General features: G+C 48.7%; 1 protein-coding gene across 1 annotated transcript in view; it reads left to right on the forward strand.

The window, feature by feature from the left end:
• Positions 1 to 19,035, forward strand: part of Plekhm1 (pleckstrin homology and RUN domain containing M1) — a 39,582-nt gene that overhangs the window by 18,000 nt on the left and 2,547 nt on the right. Inside the window, 8 exon segments of the mRNA XM_071603850.1 lie at positions 1,010 to 1,278; positions 4,294 to 4,446; positions 4,448 to 5,214; positions 7,888 to 8,033; positions 12,898 to 13,091; positions 18,073 to 18,136; positions 18,553 to 18,672; positions 18,675 to 18,718. Of these exon segments, the coding sequence (XP_071459951.1) occupies positions 1,010 to 1,278; positions 4,294 to 4,446; positions 4,448 to 5,214; positions 7,888 to 8,033; positions 12,898 to 13,091; positions 18,073 to 18,136; positions 18,553 to 18,672; positions 18,675 to 18,718 (1,757 nt within the window).

Genomic DNA, 19,035 nt, shown 5'->3' on the forward strand with positions numbered 1-19,035 from the left:
ACAAAGATAAATAACTCAATTAAAAATGGCCAAAGGATTCAAATTGGTTTTTTTTTCAAAGAAGATATATTAATACCACCCAACACATGAAAAGATGTTCAGTATCATTAGACATTAGGGAGGTGCAGATCAAAACAGCAATGAGAGAAAAAGAAGAAAACTGCAATGAGATAGCCCTTCACACCCATCAGGATGGCTGTAATCAAGAAATAACAAACATTGGAGAGTTTATAGAGAAATTAGTTGCCTCATAAATTCCTGGTGGGAATGTAAAATTGTGTAGCCACTTTGGGAAATGGTTTAACAGGTCCTCAATATGTTAAACTTAGAGTTACATACAACCCCACAAATCCACTCCTAAGTATGTAGCCAAGAAAAGGGAAACCTGAATCCACACAAAAACATGTACATGGATTTTCATAGCAGTATTAATCACAATAGCCAAAAGTGGAAACATCCCAAATACCCATCAACTGATGAATGGATAAATAAAATGTGGTTCATCTATACAATTATTTGGCCATAAAAAAGAATTTGAATTTTCACATATACTTGGTGAAAACATTATGCTAAGAGAAAAAAGTCAGTCACAAAAGATCACACATTATATGATTCCTTTTATATGAAATAGCCAGATTGTGTAAATCTATAAAACCAGAAAATAGATGAGTGGTTTCCCAGAGCCGGAATTGTAATGGGGAAATGAGGGTGCCTGCTAGTAGGTATGGGTTTCTTTTTGGTGTGATGAAAATGTTCTGAACTTAGATTAAGGGGATGGTTGCACAACTCTGGGAATATACCAAAATTATTGAATTATATACCCTTAAAAAGGGGTTCATTTTGGGCTGGGGATAGAGCTCAGTTAGTAGAGTGCTTGCCTCGCATGCACAAGGCCCTGGGTTCGATCCCCAGCACCACAAAAAAAGTGGGGGGGGTCGTCATTTTATGGTATATAATTTTTTAAACCTTAAACATCAGACAATCTCTATCTTTACTTCTTTCTCAACAGAAAAGCAGAAACTGGATCTCTGAAGATGACTTCTACCGGCCTACCCAGGAGCAAGCCCCTGAGAGCACCACAGATGGCTCCGGAGCTGGTTCTCGAGGGACTCCAGAGTCAAGGCCTGCTCTCCACAGGCATTTTTCTCAAGGACCAAGAAAGAGCTGCTCCCTGGGGGCATTAGACAAAGCATGTGTGCCTTCCCCAGGAAGCAGGAAAGCCAGGGCAGCACCAGCTCCAGAGCATAAGAACTTCCGGGTGGTGTACCGCAGGCAGATGGGTAGGTGGCTCGGCAGGGACCGTGCAGTTGTAAAGTCTTGTTTGCCATTATCCAATGGGTGGCGTGTTCCCCTAGAGAAACTTCATATCAGAATGTAATAAGAGGCATACTCATGCTTAGTAATTCAGGAGAGCATTTTAGGAAAAGTACTGTATTCTCTTATAAAATCTTATTGAGATAGTGTTAAAACCTATCTACAGAGAATTAAAATACTGTTTCATATATTGAAACAGAGATACGCTCCCTGAAATTGCACTATAAAATTGAGAATTACAGAGGATTCTTGATTCTCTCTGTGCTCAGAGCACCCTGCACCTCGGAGGCCAAGGTGTTCTAACAGCTCCTTCTAAAAGCCTTATTTTAGATGGTTCATTTAACAGCGCTGGTGGGCTTTATCAGGTCTTGTGTTTGTTTCTGTCCTCCATGTGCTATTTATTGTGAAGGCCCCACCCTATGAAATTCCAGAAAGCACTAAATAACCATAACCTAATTTTTCTGTAACCCTCAAAATGAGTTCCTTTTATAACAAACAAAATAATGGGGTCCTGGCATCAGTTTCTCCTCATTTTCTGTTTATAGTGACCTAGCTGAGAATTCTGTCAGGTCCATGGGGCTCTGGGTGAGAAGAGCCCTGATCTCCATGTTGGCTTCTTTTGGGTTTGTCCCACCTGCTTTTGGCTGTGGTCTCTAACCATGTCTGAGAAGGTGTGCTTTTTTCTTTGTCTTTCTTTCTTTTTTTTTCTTTTTCTTTCTTTCTTTCTTTTTTTTTTTTTTTTTTTTTAGTGGTAGATGGACACAATATTTTTTTTATTTATTTTTATGTGGTACTGAGCATCAAACCCAGTTCCTCACACATACTAGGCAAGCACTCTACCACTGAGCCACAACCCTTACCCCCAGTGGTATGCTTCTTACTTAGGATATCCAAGGGGTCAGGAAACCCTATGCAGTACAAATCTCCAGGCTGGGGGAAAGAGAATTTTGTGGCCTTTGGACCCCTCCATATAATGTAGCAGACTCCAGAGGAGCAAGGGGCATTGAGCAGTGTGGGTCACAGGCCTTCATTCCTTTGTTCATTGAGCAGGTATTCATTGGTGTCTCTAATGTGCCAGGCAGTATTCTAGATGTGTAGGACACAGGGGGAAGCATATGGGACTTGGATTCTGGCAGGGGGATCCAGGAAATAAAAAAACTGTCAAGTAATCATAGAGTGTGGTTAGGTGGTGATTAGAGCCCTAGAAAATAAGGAGTCAGGGAGTGCCAGGCAAGAGGGTAGCCAGAGCACCCTCACAAATAGGGTGACATGTGAGGTCATGGGAAGGGAGAAGGGAAGGAGGCATGAGGTCATCTGTGTGTTTCAAACAGTGAGAAAAATGCAAATCCTGTGCCAAGAACATGCTTAACATGTTCAGGGGACAGTGGTGACCAGAGCAACTGGTGCAGAGTGGGGAGGGGTGGTGAGAGATGAGGTCAGTTACATGGAGGCCTATGGACCATGAAAAGTAGGTAGGCATTTGTTCTGGGGACAGAATGGCAGAGGGACATGTTCTAGCTTATCTTTTAAACTAATCACTCCAGCTCCTATACTGAAGGACAGCAGGGGATGCCAAACCAGTCAGAGGACTGTCGTCATAATCCAAGTAAGAGATGACGGTGGCCTGAGCTGTGAGGTAGTAGAGGTGGTGGAGAAGCAGGGGACTATTAGATATGTATTGAAGCTAAGAGGATTTGCTGAAGGTTTGGATATAAGGTGAAAAAGAAAAATCTGGGATAACTCCATGGTTTTTAGCCTAGGAAACTAGAAGGATGAAGTTCTCCATTTTATGAGATAAGGAACATTAGGGAAGAAGCAGTTTTGCAGCAAGAGAATTAGGAATTCATTTTTGGCATGTCAACTTTAAGACATCTATTAGACATATGTGGAGCAGGTGGATGTATTAAAGTTCATGGGTGAAGTCCAGGCTAGAGGAAAAAAGGGGGCGGGGTCTGTGGGCATAAAGCCCTGAGAGCAGGTAAGCTCAGCTAGGGAGTGGGTGTCCACAGAACAGACAGGAACCCAGGGCTGAGCCCCAGAGTGCTCCAGCCCTGAGAGGTCAGGGAGCTGAGGAGATAAGGGTCAGGTAAGGCCTCCAGGGAGGTCTTAGGTTTGGCCACAAGGAGGGTGTTGTTGGCCTTCCCAAGAGTAGTTTCAGTAAAGTGAGAGGTCAGAAGTCTAACTGGAGCAGGTTCAAGAAGGAATGGGAGCAGCAATAGAGCCAGAGATGCCTGTACTTCTTAAGCAGATTTTCTGTAAAAAGGACTAAGAAACAAGGTAGTAATTAGAGATGTGAGTTGAGGAGAGAGACTTTAAAGATGGGAGAAATTACAGCATTCTGTGTGCCAGAGGGCCTGATCAAGTAGAGAAGGGAGGAAAGAGCGACACAGGAGAAAGGGAATTGCTGGAAAGATGTCCTTGGCCTTGTGTGGGTGTGGGGAGGGATTGGCCTCACTTAGAAGCACAACCTAATGACAGGAGGGAAGGTCCAATGAAGGCCCAGATGCCAGAGTATATATAGTGTATATGAGCACATTCCTCTTCTCAGCAAAGTGCAGGAAATGAGGTCAATGCTTGCCGCAGCCCGGCTGGCTGGGCAAAATAACCGGGGGGTGACGAACAACTTGTGTAGATTGATACAGCAGGAGTAGGAGCCCTTTATTGCAGGACAGGAGCAGTATTTATACATTCCACACAGCTTATCTAATTAGCATAAACTAGATACATCAGTCAACCAATAAGGAATCTCCACACTTAATGGCTCGATGGTGTTACTTCACAAACCACTCCCTCTGGCAAAATGCCAGGCGCCATCCAGACTTGTTTACAGACTCTAACAAATGCTGAGGAGGATTGGCCAAGGTGCTCAAAAATATTCCCATCCAGCTTTCAGAATCCCATCTGACAGTGGCCCACGACCAGCTGTGTTCTGGGGATTTCCACTGTGGCCCATTCTCTAAAGTGCCTCTTTCTGCTTCCGGGGCTGTCCAACCCATTCCAGGGCCTCATGAAGCTGGGCACAGTGGCTCGGCGAGGGGCCATGGGCATCTGGAAGGAGTTCTTCTGCGAGCTCTCCCCGCTGGAGCTCCACCTCTACCTGAGTGATGAGGAGCGCACCTGTGTGGAAAGCTGCTCTGCTGCGCTGTGAGGCTGTGGGGCCGGCCCACAGTGATGGGCGCTTTGAGCTAGTCTTCTCTGGCAAGAAGCTGGCCCTGCATGCCTCCTCTCAGGATGAGGCTGAGGACTGGCTTGACCGGGTGCAGGAGGTCCTGCAGAAGGTCCGGCCTCAGCAGGAAGATGAGTGGGTGAACATCCAGTATCCAGACCAACCTGAGGACCCCACTGAGGCTCCCCTAGGTGGACACCTCTCTTACTCAGCCTTGCTTCCGGAGCCCACAGTCCCCCAGGGCACACAGTTTGACTGGACATCTGCCCAGGTTCCGGAGCCAGATGCTATCAAAGAATCCCTTCTGTACCTGTATGCAGACAGGACCTGGATACCCTATATTTTCTCCCTGTCTTTGGAGTCTCTTAAATGCTTCCAAGTGAAAAACAATGAGAAGATGCTAAGTGACAGCCATGGAGTGGAGACCATCCGAGACATCCTGCCGGACACAAGCCTAGGGGGCCCGGCCTTTTTCAAAATCATCACAGCCAAGGCCGTGCTGAAGCTGCATGCAGGGACCGCCGAGGAGGCTGCCCTGTGGAGGGACCTGGTCCGCAAGGTCTTGGCATCATACTTGGAGACAGCTGAGGAGGCCATGACACTTGGCGGGAGTCTGGATGAAAACTGCCAGGAGGTGCTGAAGTTCACCACCTGGGAGAATGGCTTCCTGTTGCAGTACCTGGTGGCCATCCCCACGGAGAAAGGCCTGGACTCCCAGGGCTGCTTCTGCGCAGGTGCTGACTTGAACCTTCCCACCACCCACTGCCTGCCAGCCTTGCTCTACTTCCTGATTTGGGGCCCTCCCTGTGCCTTCATCCTTCCCCTGAGTTGACGTAACAGTAGGCTTCCAGGAAGCCTCCGCACCTCCCCAGCACCCAGTGGGGCCAGCTGCCTGCTCTTGGGCAGCCCCCTGTCTCTCCTCTCTCCTGCTGCTGGGTGGGACCTGCTGCTGGGTGGGACCTGCTGCTGGGTGGGACCTGTGGGTGACAACCATGCTTCCTGTTGCTGTCTCCTTTCTGCATTATCTTCTTGCTACACTGTCATATTCTTTTACAAAAGGGGCCTGGGATTCTCCCAAAGTAAATATTTGTGCATGATTTTGCAAGTCATGCTATTCCATGCTGTCCAGTAGAACTTCCTGTGTTAATGAAAAGTTCTAGATCTGTGCTGTCTGCTGTGGTAGCTGTGAGCCACGTGTGGTCACTGGATGCTTAACATGTGGCTAGTGTGCATAAGGAACTGTTTTCCATTTAAATTCACTTAAGGGCTGGGGTGGTGACTCAGTGGTAAAGCACTTGCCTAGCATGTGTGAGACCCTGGGCTCGATCCTCAGCACCACATAAAAATAAATAAAATAAAGGTATTGTATTCTTCTACAACTAAAAAAAAAAATTTTTTTTTTAATTTGCTAAATTCACTTAAAAGGGACCCCTATGGTGCATGGCACTGTCTCGGGCAGCACAGCTCTATGTGTTATTCTGCAACTTGGTTTTTTCTCCTTAGTAATACATTATGGGTATTATTTCATGTCACTGCATCTGCCTTGTTATTATCACCATTGAATCACCTTTGTGTGGGGCACTGAGCCAGATGCTTTATTTGGATTATCTCATTTAGTAGAGACTGGGGCTGTTACTCTGTTTATAGGTGAGGAAGCTGAGGCCCAGAGCTGGTAAGTGCCTTGGCTCAGGCTCATACAAGCTAGTAAGTGTTAGAGACAGAACTGGACCTTGATGGTTGCTCCCTCGGAGCCTGTGCTAGTGGAGAGGACCCCAGAGGCTCTCTGCCCTTGAATTGTCCAAGCCTATGTGATGTCCCACTCCCCGGTGTACAGGGGGACATGCCAGCTGCACTGCTGCAGAAGGCCACAATAAGTTGAGTTCCAATTTCAGAGCTGACCTGGGGGGAGGAAGGAGCCTGCCAGACCAGAGGGGAAAGCCTCCTTAAATGCCTGGAAGGAAGTGGCCCGCGGTAGCCCCCTGGAGGATGGGAGAAGCAGGCTGAGCAGAGCTTCCTACAGAAAACACCTGCAAGCAGCACTGTGCCCCAGAACTCACCCTTCTCTCTTCAGCCCAAGGGGCAGGACTTTAGCACTTGTGAGGGGACACTTCCCACCTGTGAAGTAAGTGCTGTCACAGAGAACAGGTCTCCCCATGGCTCTCACCTGATAGCCTGACAGCCAGGACTGTGAAACCCCGACTTCCTGCTTCCTCTCCACCCTGCAGCACAGCCCCGTGGCTGGGCAGACATCGGTGCGCACTGGGTTGTATTTCAGTTTGCGGGTCACTTTCAGAACATGGTCTCACTATTACTTTGTAATATCCCCACAAAAATAGCAAGTAGCAGCTGAGTTTTATAGACACTGAAATGAAACCTTGAGAAAATTAGGTGAAGGTCAGGGTGAGGCAGCTGCTAAGCAAGAGATCCTGCACTTTGGTCCCAAGGCCAAAGTGGCTCAGTGGTAGGGGGACCCTTTCCCCTGCCCCTGTGGGAGGCAGAACATGTGTTCAGGATTTGAGCCAGCCTTAGATTTTTGCCCTAGCCACACCCCACTCCCAGTGCCCCCTGAGACCTTCAACCAAGCAGCTGAAACTGGCCCTATCCCACTCCCCTGAGATAACAGGCTGCTCAGGGTTCAAGCTGGTCTCAGGAAATGTCCAGGCCAACCTGGCTCCTGCTGGCTTCCCCATCCACTACCGTGGCCCCTTCTTCAGCTCCTTCACTGCTGGCCCTGACTTGGTTGCTTCCGTTACTGGGCCCCGGTAGGGGGTGGATGGAGAGGAGGTGGCATTGGGGAGCAAGCAGTGGAACCACTGGATGAAGGAGGCTGAGTATCATGGAAGAGATCTCAGGCTTGGGACCAACCAAGCCCAAATTTGATTTCCACTGTGTAAACTAGTTGTTGTGTAACCAGACAGATTTCTTCACCTCTGAGCATCAATTTCTTTAGCTGTAAAATGGTGATAGTAATTTTTTTTAAAGAGAGAGAGAGAGAGAGAGAATTTTAATATTTATCATTTTTTAGTTTTTGGTGGATACAACATCTTTGTTTGTACGTGGCCATGAGGATTGAACCCGGGCTGCACGCATGCCAGGCGAGTGCGCTACCACTTGAGCCACATCCCCAGCCCTGTGATAGTAATTCTAATAGTGCATTGTTACATTAATAGTGTTGATCATTAGTGGTGGAAATATAAGTGAGTCATTTTTACCCTTGTGCTCTTCTTTTAAAAAATATAACATATATATATATATATATATATATATATATATATATATATATATATATATATTAGTTATGTTAGTTATGTTTATATATATAAAACTAGCAGGCCCCTCCCACCATAGTAGCTCTGTGATACCTGGAGCTGACTCTGCCCCTCTCTGCTCACTGCCTATCTCCCCAGGCTGCTCCCGGCAGATTGGCTTCTCCTTTGTATGACCCAAACTCTGTGCCTTCTCTGGCCTCTATTACTGTGACATCTGCCACCAAGATGATACTTCAGTGATTCCAGCCAGAATTATCCACAACTGGGACCTCACCAAGCGCCCGGTAAGTCTCAGGCCCAGCGAGTCATGATCCTACATGGCTGCTGAATGACAGAGGAATATCCTCCCCTTTTCGCTGCTGCTGTTTGTATGTTTGAAGTGGTTTGGCTCTAGGGAGCAAGATCACTGGTTCAAGACCAAGAGAAAAGCTTGGTGCCTATCTGCAGCTCCCAAAAGGAGCTCTGAAAACACCTGCCTGAGTCCCCAGTAGACCTCTGAAGATGATTCTCTGCAGCTTCCAAGAAACAGACAAAACTGTGTAAGGCACCAGCAACTAGGTAGATAGGCAGATAGGAAGGAGGGACAGGATAAGATAGATCAGATACGTCAATGGATGTGTGGCTGGATAGTTGAGTGGGTGGGTGGATAGATGGATAGATGGATAGATGGATAGAGTTAGGTAGATGGCTGGGTGGGTGGATTGCTGGATAAGTAAATGGACAGTCCAGCCAGCTGGCCACACCCCAAACAGCAATTCAACCTTACTTTTGCCAACCCTGAGGGCCCCAGGTGACTGCAAGCCCTGTGTGGGCTACTTATTTCATGTTTTCCAAAGTGTGCTTTTAGCCAGGTGTGGTGGTCCATACCTGTAATCCCAGCGACTTGAGAGGCTGAGGCAGGAAGATTGCAAGTTCAAAGCCAGCCACAGCAAGTGAGGCCCTAAGCAACTTGGCAAGACCCTGTCTCTAAATTTAAAAAATAATTATATATATATATAGCTGGGGGGGAAAAGTGCACTTTTTCTGGGCCTCTACCCGTTATAAAGATAATATATGGTTTTTTTTTTTAAAAGCTTTCCCTATGCAGAAAACTAGGACTTTTTTTTTTTTTTAGATGTCGATGGATCTTTATTTTGTTCATTTATTTATATGTGGTGCTGAGAATCGAACCCAGTGCCTTGCACATGCTAGGCAAGCACTCTACCACTGATCCACAACCCCAGTCCAATACAGGATTATTGTTCAACATTAAAACTTACAGAAAAGCCCAAAGACAAATCAGTCAAAATTATGTGTCATCACCCAGAGGTAATCACTACTAATATTCTGGGGGGCAGCCTTTTCTGTGCATTAATTTACATATGCATCTATTTTTTATAAATCGAACCCAGTGCCTCACATGTGCTGGGATCATATTGGACTCATCCTGCTTTGTTCACTTAATTTTTTTTCTTTTTTTTAATTTGTTTTAATTAGTTACACATGACAGTACAATGATCTTGACGTATTATACATTTGAATCAGATGGGGTATAATTTCTCATTTTTCTGAGTGTACAGGTTGCAGAATCACATTGGTCATGCAGTTATATATATACATGCAGCAATAACAATGTCTATTTTATTCTGCTGTCCTTCCTTTCCCCCCTTCCCCTCCCCTCCTCTCTCCCATCTTGTTCACTTAATATTATATCTTTTTTTTTTTTTAGAGAGAGATAGAGAATTTTAATATTTATTTTTAGTTTTTGGCAGACACACATCTTTGTTTTTTGTATGTGGTGCTGAGGCTCGAACCCGGGCCGCACGCATGCCAGGCGAGCACGCTACCGCTTGAGCCACATCCCTAGCCCCTAATATTATATCTTGGGTACTCTTGTATGTCCACCAGATGCTTCTGAACAAGATACTTTTTTTCTTTGAACAAGATATATTCTAAGATCTTTCAGATTGTCCTCTTCTCTAGGTGGGCTTAGCCACCTTCCTTCCTTCCTTCCTTCTTTCCTTTCTGTCTGTCTCATTCTCCTTCCTTCCTTCCTTCCTTCCTTTCCTGGGGATTGAATCCAAGAGCATTTAACAACTGAGCACATCCTCAGCCCTTTTGGGTTTTTTAAATTCTTAATTCTTTAAAATATTTTTTTAGTTGTAGATGGTCGCAATACCTTTATTTGATTTGATTTGATTTTTATGTGGTGCTGGGAATCAAACCCAGTGCCTCACATGTGAGAGGCAAATGTTCTACCACTGAACTATGACCCCAGCCCTAATTTTTTATTTTGAGACAATTTCTCACTAAGTTGCTTAGGGTCTTGCTAAGTTGCTGAGGCTGGCTTCAGACTTGCAATCCTTCTGCCTTAGCCTCCTAAGCCATTAGGATTATAGCCACTTTTCTAGCTGTGTTGTCATGAGCAAGTTAGCTTCAGATCCCTAATCTCTTAAGGTTTTTGGTTTGTTTTTCTTTTCTTAAAGGGGTTTAATAATAGTGTATGTCTCAGGCCGAGCATGTTGGTGCACACCTGTAATCCCCGTAGCTAGGAAGGCTGAGGCAGGAGAATCAAGAAATCAGAGCCAGCCTCAGCAACTTAGTGAGGCCCTAAGCAACTCAGCAAGACCCTGTGTCTAAATAAAATATAAAAAAGCCATCTCAGTAGTTAAGTGCCCTGAGTTCAATCCCTAGGATCCCCCCAAAATGAAAAAAATAGTGTATGTCTTGGGTCTATTGTGAAGACTGTGGTAGTACTGCCTGTCACTTAGAACAGTGCCTTCTAACAGTGCCCTTTCCCTCCCCTGAGGCCATTCCTATCTCTTGTCCCTAATTCACTTGTTCAGTCCCTAATTCAAGACCACCCATCTGTCTACCTATTCATCCATTCATCTGTTCAACCACAAATCCATTAATAAATCTTTCCTGTCCTGTCTTGTCCTATTCCATCCTATTCTATCCTATCTCAAATGCTACCCTCTCCTTTCAAATCTGCCTTCTTTCCAAAGCATAGATTTCTACTAAGACAGACACAGAAACACAAGGAAGCAGTTGTTTTCTTCTCTCGAGGCCCAGGACCTGCACGCTACACAGTCTTGCCTCATGGATGTGTCCTCAGAATTCAGGGAAGGTGACTCCAAGTAAATTCCACTCCTCTGGGGAGGAAAAACTCCAAAGTTGGCTTTGCTTTGGCCATTCTGTTGTTCACCCATCACCACCCCTGCCCTCAGTAGTATTTAACTAACTACGCACAGAAAACTAACCCTCAGAGTCACCAGGAATGCACCTTTGACCGTGAGCACATTCCCTCTTCCCCAGACCCTGATACTTCAGTCGGGCCACCTCCTTACTCAGTACTGGAATCCTGTGCTCTTCCTTCCTTCTCCCTAGGAAACTGCAAAACTTTTCTAGGCTTATCTGAGATCAGGAAATATCCAGCTCTCTATCAAAGATCAACCACCTGAGAGAGACAAGAAAGTCCAAACAGAAAGTGGCTGGCCAGGGCTTTGGGGCCTTATTGTTTGCTATTGCAGCTCTGGCTGACCCACTTGTTCTGAAGCCCAGCTGGCACTTGGCAGGATGTCAGCCCCAGAGTGTGGTTTTTGCTTTTGTCTTTCTCTTCCACGCCCACAGGATAGGGACAGCCCCTGGGGAGCACAAAGTCCCTGCCAGTCTCTAGCACTGGGCAGTGTTTGGCACTCATTCCTGTGTGTATTTCATCTGAGCCTCACTCAAGGCCAGACAGATGCTGTTACAGGAGAGCTGAGCCATGGCTGGAGGACAGCAGTTTGACCCAGGTCACCAGGGGTTTGCCATTGGGCTGCCCTCGAGCTGGGGGACTGCTACCTCAGGGCTATAGGATATGGAAAAAGGAGTTGTCCGTGGCAGGGGGAGAAGAGTGTTGCTGGTGGAGCTGGGAGACAAGAGGCCAGAGGTCTCCTCAGCTCCCAGATATAGGGACAATTCTGAGAGCCCCATTACATTCTCTGACCCTCAAAGGGACAGACAGGCTCTTAAATAGTCGCTGACAGAAGTTCACATTTACTGAAGATGAACTCTGTGCCAGGCCCTTTGCCAAATACTTGCATGGAATATCTTTTAATATAAACTCAAAATAATCTGCCAGGCATGGTAGCACACACCTGTAATACCAACCACTTGGGAGGTTGGGGCAGGGGGATCCCAAGTTCAAGGCCAGCTTGGCAACTTAGCAAGATCCTGTCTCAAAATAAAAGAAAGGGGGTGGGGAAGCTGGGATGTAGCTCAGTGGTAGAGCACTTGCCTAGCAAGGACCTGGGTTCAATTCCCAGCACTGCTAAATAGTCTCCTGGCATTGATCCTTTGATTTTCCTCCAGTTAGCCCCAGCTCCTTAGCATGCCACAAGGAGTTCTTTTAGTCAGAGTGGCTGCCTGGTGTTCAGAAACAACACTGCAGCTCAGACCTGGGCTCCACTTTCCACAGGCAGGTCAGATACTTCAGCTTCTCAGAGCCTCAGTTTCCTCATCTATAGAATAGAAATGATGCCACCTCTCCCCATGGCTTGTTCTGTGGATGAAAAGAGGATATGATCAAGGTCCCTCCCTATGTCTGGCAAACTGTATTAGGGCCAGGATCTTGGGTAGAACCTTCAACTCTCTTTCAATCTGTTGAGAGAAGCTGAGATTGATCACTCAGCTCCACAGAGTCACAGGGGAGTCCTGGTGGTTGTTGGCAAGAGCCCAGTGCACTTGGGGAACCTTGTTAAGCTGTGTCTGCTCTGTGGTTTCCTGTAGCTAGAGCCGCAACACCAGTCACCTGGTTCCTGAGTCAGGGCCCAGAGGGGAGCACCTGTTTCCTATAGGCAGGAAAAGGAAGTTGGGCATACAGGAAAGAGTGGGAAAGAACTGTGAGGCCCGGAGGAGGGGGCCTTATCCAGAGTGACCTCCCATATCTTGTCATGGTTGGGAGGGGGCAACACGGGTGTCATTAGAGGAAAAGCTGGTTTGGGAGTCGGACTGTACCATTTCTGAGCTGTGTGCTCTTGGCTAAGTAGCGTCATCGCTCTGAACCTCAGTTTCCTAGTCTATAAGATGAAGCTAGTGCTACATCCCTTGGAGAGAGCTGCAGGGCAGGTGAGAGCTGGGCAGTGCAGGCGTCGCTAACAGCCAGCCTTTCCATGGTGTCCCCAGGTCTGTCGGCAGGCCCTGAAGTTTCTGGCGCAGATCCGGGCCCAGCCCCTCGTCAACCTGCAGCTGGTGAATGCCTCTCTGTACGAGCATGTGGAGCAGATGCGCCTCATTGGCAGGAGTCGGGAACAACTGAAGCTTCTGGGGGATTACCTGGGCCTATGTCGAAGTGGTGCCCTGAAGGAGCTGAGCAAGAGGTGAGTAGCTTCTACATGCACAGGCCACACACGCTCAAGGCGGCTCCTTGAGCAATGCCAGGGCTGGGCAGAGAACTTCCCATTGGGCTTGCAAAATCACCACATCCTTCAGGGGTGTTTTGTTTTTTGAGTTGTTTTTTTTTTTAATTTAAAAAATTTTTTTTAGTTTTAGATGAACAACATACCTTTATTTTACTTGTTTATTTTTATATGGTGCTGAGGATCGAATCCAGTGCCTCACACATGCTAGGCAAGTGCTTTACAACTGAGCCACAACTCCAGCCCCTCAGGGGTAGATTTTGTTCATATATTTATTTATTTATTCAACAAATTGACTGCTTGGGAGGCTGAGTAATAAGGATTATAAATTCAAGGCCAGCCTGTGCAATTTAATGAGACCCTGTCTCATAAAATAAAAAGGACCAGGATGTAGCTCAGTGGTGGTGCATCCCTGGGTTTAATCCCCAGTACCACCAAAAATGTGTGGGTGTGAGGGTGGGGAGTGTGTGTGTGGGGGGGGGGGGTGTAATTTATTTGTTGAGAACATACTCAAGCACCTGGCAAGCTGTACAGGGTGCAATGCTGAGTAAAGTATACCAGAGTCCTCCCCTCTGAAAGCCTCTGGTCTAGGAGGGAAGGAAATGAGCTAACCAGCAACTCCAATCAGGGGGTGGTGGGGAGAGGAGAAGTATACCCAGAAGCTCAAGTAAGACCTCTAACCAGATTCGGGGAGGTCCCAGTGGGGAAGACTTCCTGGAGGAAGTGACGCGTAAGGTGAGACCTGAAAACTGATTAGGAGGTAGAAGAGGAAAGAGGAGGGGAAGAGTGTTCCAGAGAGAGGAATAGCAGGTACAGGCCCCAAAGGAAGGCACTGTACACAGAAAGCACAGGGAGAGCATTGTCTGGAGTGGAAAGGGAGGCAGGAAGCGTGCGTAGAGGCAGGCGAGACACAGCTAGCCAGGTGATGACGGCTGTGCTCCGGGTCTCCTTCCTGCCGGCCCAGCCTCCGTGCCTTGACTGTTAGATGCTGCTGTCCATGGCAGCATCCTTCCTGAAACCCTCCAGGAGTGTGTGATCAGAGCACACCCTCAGGAGCCCTTCCAAGAAGCTCCTGGGTACCCAGGGCCTGGAGGCCTTTGTTTCCCAGGGATGGAAGGTGACTGCAAGCTTCAGGATGGACTCAGATAGTCTCCCTGCCGTCACAAACCTCTCCTAGCCCAGCATGGGCTTTGGGTTCACCTTTTCTGGGTCTTTGAAACCAGAGTAATTTATAGCACCTCCACCTTCTCCAGAGCCTCACCTCCTCAGGGGCTGCCAGGGAGCACTGTCTGAAGGGTGTCTTCTCGGCCCTGAGTGCAATTGTTTTTCCCAGAGTCATGCCTGCTTTGCTCCTCCGGGCAAGGGTATGCCCATACAGGTCCCCTGGGGCTGTCCAGTGCTGCAGGGAGCTCTCTGGTGGGTACTCGGAGAACTGGTCCCTCACAGGCCCGTAGAGCCCCCAGGGCTTTCTCTTCTGCAGGGCCTGGAAGAACAGAAAGCCCCTAAAGGCTCTGCCATCCCACACCAGCTGGGTACCTGGGCCCGCCCTTTTCAGTGAGGCTGACTCTCTCCTCTCTTTTCTGAGGTTCTGTGACCCAGGACTCCAGACTCTCCAGAGGTCTGCCTTCCTGCCCCTAACCAGGTGATAAAAACCTGGGGTCATATCTAGCATGTGTGAGGCCCTGAGTTCAATCCCCAGACACACCCCCACACACACACGCACGTGTGCACACACACACACACAAAAAAAAAAAAAAAACAGGTGACAAGTGGTACCTCTGTCACCCTTCCTGACACCTGCAGGGTGGGCTGGCACTGACCTCATCCCATACTCTGCCTGCTGAACCGTCTCTGAGCCAGCCTATGATTGGTGCCATGGGCAGCCTGCCTCTGACTCTCTGGCCCTGCTGTCCCATCCCTGTGTACCTGGCCTGCTAGAGGACGAGGCCACACTTGTGGAAGTCCCCTTTTAGAGGAATTAACAAGACAGGGGAAAGAGCATAGGAATAGCTCCTGCCCAGCTCCAGACCCACATGACTCAGGGAAGTCACTTCTCTGAGTTCCAGCTTTCTTGCCTGTAAAATGGGTCAGTGATCCCTATATTCATGTGGCCTTCCACGTCATGGTGAGGGGCTCAGTATCTGAGCTACAGATAAGCAGGCAGATGGCCTGGGTCAGCTTGGTATGTGCCTGAGGGGGCACCTGACTCAACTGGGCAGGGGCCAGAGGGCCAGGGGGTTCCAAGAGATGGCATCAGGGTTAAGGGTTTGCAGCATTCTTTTATTTTAAGAAAATACTTATTTTCTTTACAAAGTTAGTCAATTTGAAAGGGGTGTTTATAATAAAAGGGAATGAAACAGAACGTGCGTGTCAGCTCTTCTCAGATTCCACCACCACCTGCACCCAGGCCTCACTGTCAGCACACTGGAGCAAGAGAAGAAAGGGCCAGGGAAAGGCCTGGCTTTCCTGGCTGAGGGGCCTTAAGTGGGCAGCGGATGGAGCACAGTTCACAAGGGCCCAAACAGGCTCAAGACAGCTGGATGCCGGGCCAGGGACCAGAACTCGGAGGCCCTGTGGCCCCCACTGAAGTCCTTTGCACTTCACCTGCCACCAGCATGGAGCCACTGAAGGGTCTGAGCCGAGACTGTCATGGTTCAGTCTGTGGTTAAGAGACCGTTCTAGCAACCCAAGGTGCAAGAGCTAAGGAGAGAGTTCTGGCAAGGTGGCTGGTGTCGTTATTGACCCCAGGGGCTAGGGAGACCTGACCGAGCTAGCCAGAGGGGAGGCTGGGAGGACAAGAAAGGAGAAGACATGATCAGGTTCTGGATGTAGGAGGTAAAGTCAAGAGGAGCTGCCCCTTGCCAATGGCAACAGACTGGTGGGTCCCCTGAGAGAAAGGGGTCCTCTCGCAGGTCTGGGACATGTTTCTAAAAGCATTCTTTTGGGCCTTTGGGAAGGAACCATCACAGAAATGCCTCACAGGGATGTTCCCACCAGACCTGGTGGCTCCTACCAACAGCTGAGTAGAGGTAGATAGAGGAGGAAGAGGGGCTCAGAAAGAGGTAGCACCCAGGCTGCCCACTGGAGACCTGCAGATCATTTGGCCTTGCCAGGGTCAGTGATCCCTATGTTCATGTGGCCTTCTGTCCCATTACCCTGTAAGTTACAGGAGTTAAAAAGCAACCTTCTCCAACTTCCACTGTCTCCCAGAGACCCCTGAAATTCTCTCCGGTCCCTTCTCCAGACAATCAGCCTCACACCAGAGGACTAAGAGGGGTCTTTCCATTGTATGGGTGAGAAACTGAGGCCCAGAGTAGCCCAGGGTTTTCTCCAGTGCCCAGGTGTTTCTCTCCTTGGAGGACAGCATGAGTGGTACTGCTTTCCTTCTGTCCTTGACAGAGCATCAGTTATAGAGCCCCACTGAGAGTGTGACAGGCCCAGGGCACAGTGACTCTCAGATCAGGCTATAGGCCTGACTGGCTGCCAGGACTGTAGACAGAGGTAGAAGACAGGGACCTCTCCATCCAACTCAGCCCCACCCTTCCTGCCAGCTTGGAGCCAGCCTGTGTGCCTATCTCCCACCATGTTTTCCCGGTGATAAATGGCAGCTTCCTGTTCCCAGAAAGCTGGAAGTTTACTAAGGAAACCAGCATGGTAAACTGAGAGGCAAGTTGGCAGTGTCCTCACCCCACATGGCACAGTGTGGCCTGCCTGGCTGTTTGTGGGACCATCCCACACTGGGCTCCCCCTGAACCACACTAAGGCCATTGGATGGGGTATGGCCAAGCCCCCATTCCTGATGCCAGACACCATCTGTTCCAGATGTCCAGGGCATCCTGTGCAGGTTCCCAAGCTTCCTCTGACTTGGAGTATCCACCCCCCACCCCAGGACCTGCACAGGCACATGAGCAAGGCTGGATAGGGTTCTGTGCCAGGGATTTTCTGCAGGCACTTCCTCTCCATCCCTCAGGATGTGACCCGGAGTCTCGGCTGTTGGTGTAGTGGGAACCAAAACAGGGCTGGCGGCAGCCCTTGTCCTCCACTCCATTCCCCTCTGAAACGGGATCTGCTGTGCTTAGAACACATCTCAGTTCCTTTCATGTAGCACTGAAACCAGATACTGGAATGTCTTTTCTTCAGCTAGACCAGGGGCTGCCAGAGGGCAGCAGCTGTATCTTCTGCATTTCTGTCCTCAGCAGGGTCCCTGGTATGTAATGGTGGTAGAGTTTCAGTGGAGTGGAGAAGGATGCTGGCTCTAGAACCAGATACCTGCATGCAAGCTCCTGCTCTGACTCTTACTGTGTGACCCCAGGCAAATTATTTAAACTCTCCACATTTGCCCATTTTCTCAAAGTGGGAGTTGCAACAGGCTCAGCCTCAGAGCATTGTTGCAAGGACAGATGAGTGACTGAGGGTAAAATCTCAGCCAGTTCCTGGTACTGGCTGTCAGTTTTCATCATCCTCATCCTCATTATTATTTAAAAAAAAAATTTTTTAGACGCTGATAGGCCTTTGTTTTGTTCATTTATTTATATGCAGAGCTGAGAATTGAACCCAGTGCCTCACACATGCTAGGCAAGTGCTGTACCACTGAGCCACAGCCCCAGCTCCACCCTCATCATTATTAGTTATGTGCTCACTACCTGCCGGGCACTGTACCGAATGCTCTAAATAGATTATTTAATCATCAAAAACAATTCCACTTCTTAGAGGAAGATACCTGAGGTTCAGAGATTAAGCAACTTGCCCAAGGACCCACCAGCTGGTTAGTTTACCTGGGAGGCCAGGGCAAGTCTGGTCCAGCTGACTTGTGCTCTTAGCCCTGCCTGGCGAGGCAGAAGGGTTATGGTTGGTTAGCAGTGCTGAGGGAAGGAAAACAGACAATGCAGGGTGGCCCAGCCTCCAAAGCCCTTCTGAGGAAGCTCTTGTGTTTTCTTTGCAGGCTCAACCACAGGAATTATCTCTTGGAATCTCCCCACAAGTTCAGTGTTGCTGACCTCCAGCAGGTAAACGTGTCCAACTCTCCCCAAATCTCAATAGAGAGGCCTCATTCCTGGAGAAATCAGAAAAAGAGATGGAAGAGGGGTGTTTCCGAATATTGAGACCAGATAGCAGTGTTCAACTTTTTCACATCTCAGAATGGGCCTCCCTGCTGCCCCAGTACATCCTGGGCAGTGACAGACTCCCCTGGTTCCCTGGCAGGCAGCAGACTCTAGAATCCTGGGTTGAAAGTGTAGGACGCTGCTTTGCTCAAGAGAATGGAGTAGATTTGGATCTCGTCTGTAAATCCAGTAACTCCCCGTGACAGCCCAATTTGGGGAAGTCTCCTTGCTAATAGAGGAGCTGGAGGCAGTTCCTCTCAGCAGGGAGTCTGGTGCCACAATGCAGCTGCCTGAGGCCAGGCTTGTGCTTATCCCTACAGATTGCAGATGGGGTGTATGAAGGGTTCCTCGAGGCCCTGATCAAGTTCGCCTCCCAGCATGTCTACCACTGTGACCTGTGCACGCAGCGGGGCTTTATTTGCCAGATCTGCCACCACCATCTGCCACCACCATCATCTTCCCCTTTGAGTTTGACACCACAATCAGGTATGCACGACACCCACAGCTCTGCACAGCACTATAGGGAGTAGCCCTAGCTTTGCCACTCAGGAACAGTGAACATCCACTCTGTGCCAGAGCCTGGCTGGCAAAGTTGTCTGGAGCAGCCCCTGCCTGGGGCTCCCATGGCTCCCCCCTGTACTGAGCATCCATCACCCTGGAGAAGAGGTGGCTGCCGGTACTGAGAGGGACCCCCACCTCAGTCTGCAAACAAGCTGAGGAGGGACTGAACAAGCTATGGCCCTGGCCCTAAACCCCTGGCACAGAATGGGCACCTATGGGTGGTGCTTGCCACAGCTTCTGCC

The sequence above is a fragment of the Marmota flaviventris genome, chromosome 17 (assembly GCF_047511675.1).
Source record: "Marmota flaviventris isolate mMarFla1 chromosome 17, mMarFla1.hap1, whole genome shotgun sequence".
Classification (NCBI taxonomy): domain Eukaryota; kingdom Metazoa; phylum Chordata; class Mammalia; order Rodentia; family Sciuridae; genus Marmota; species Marmota flaviventris.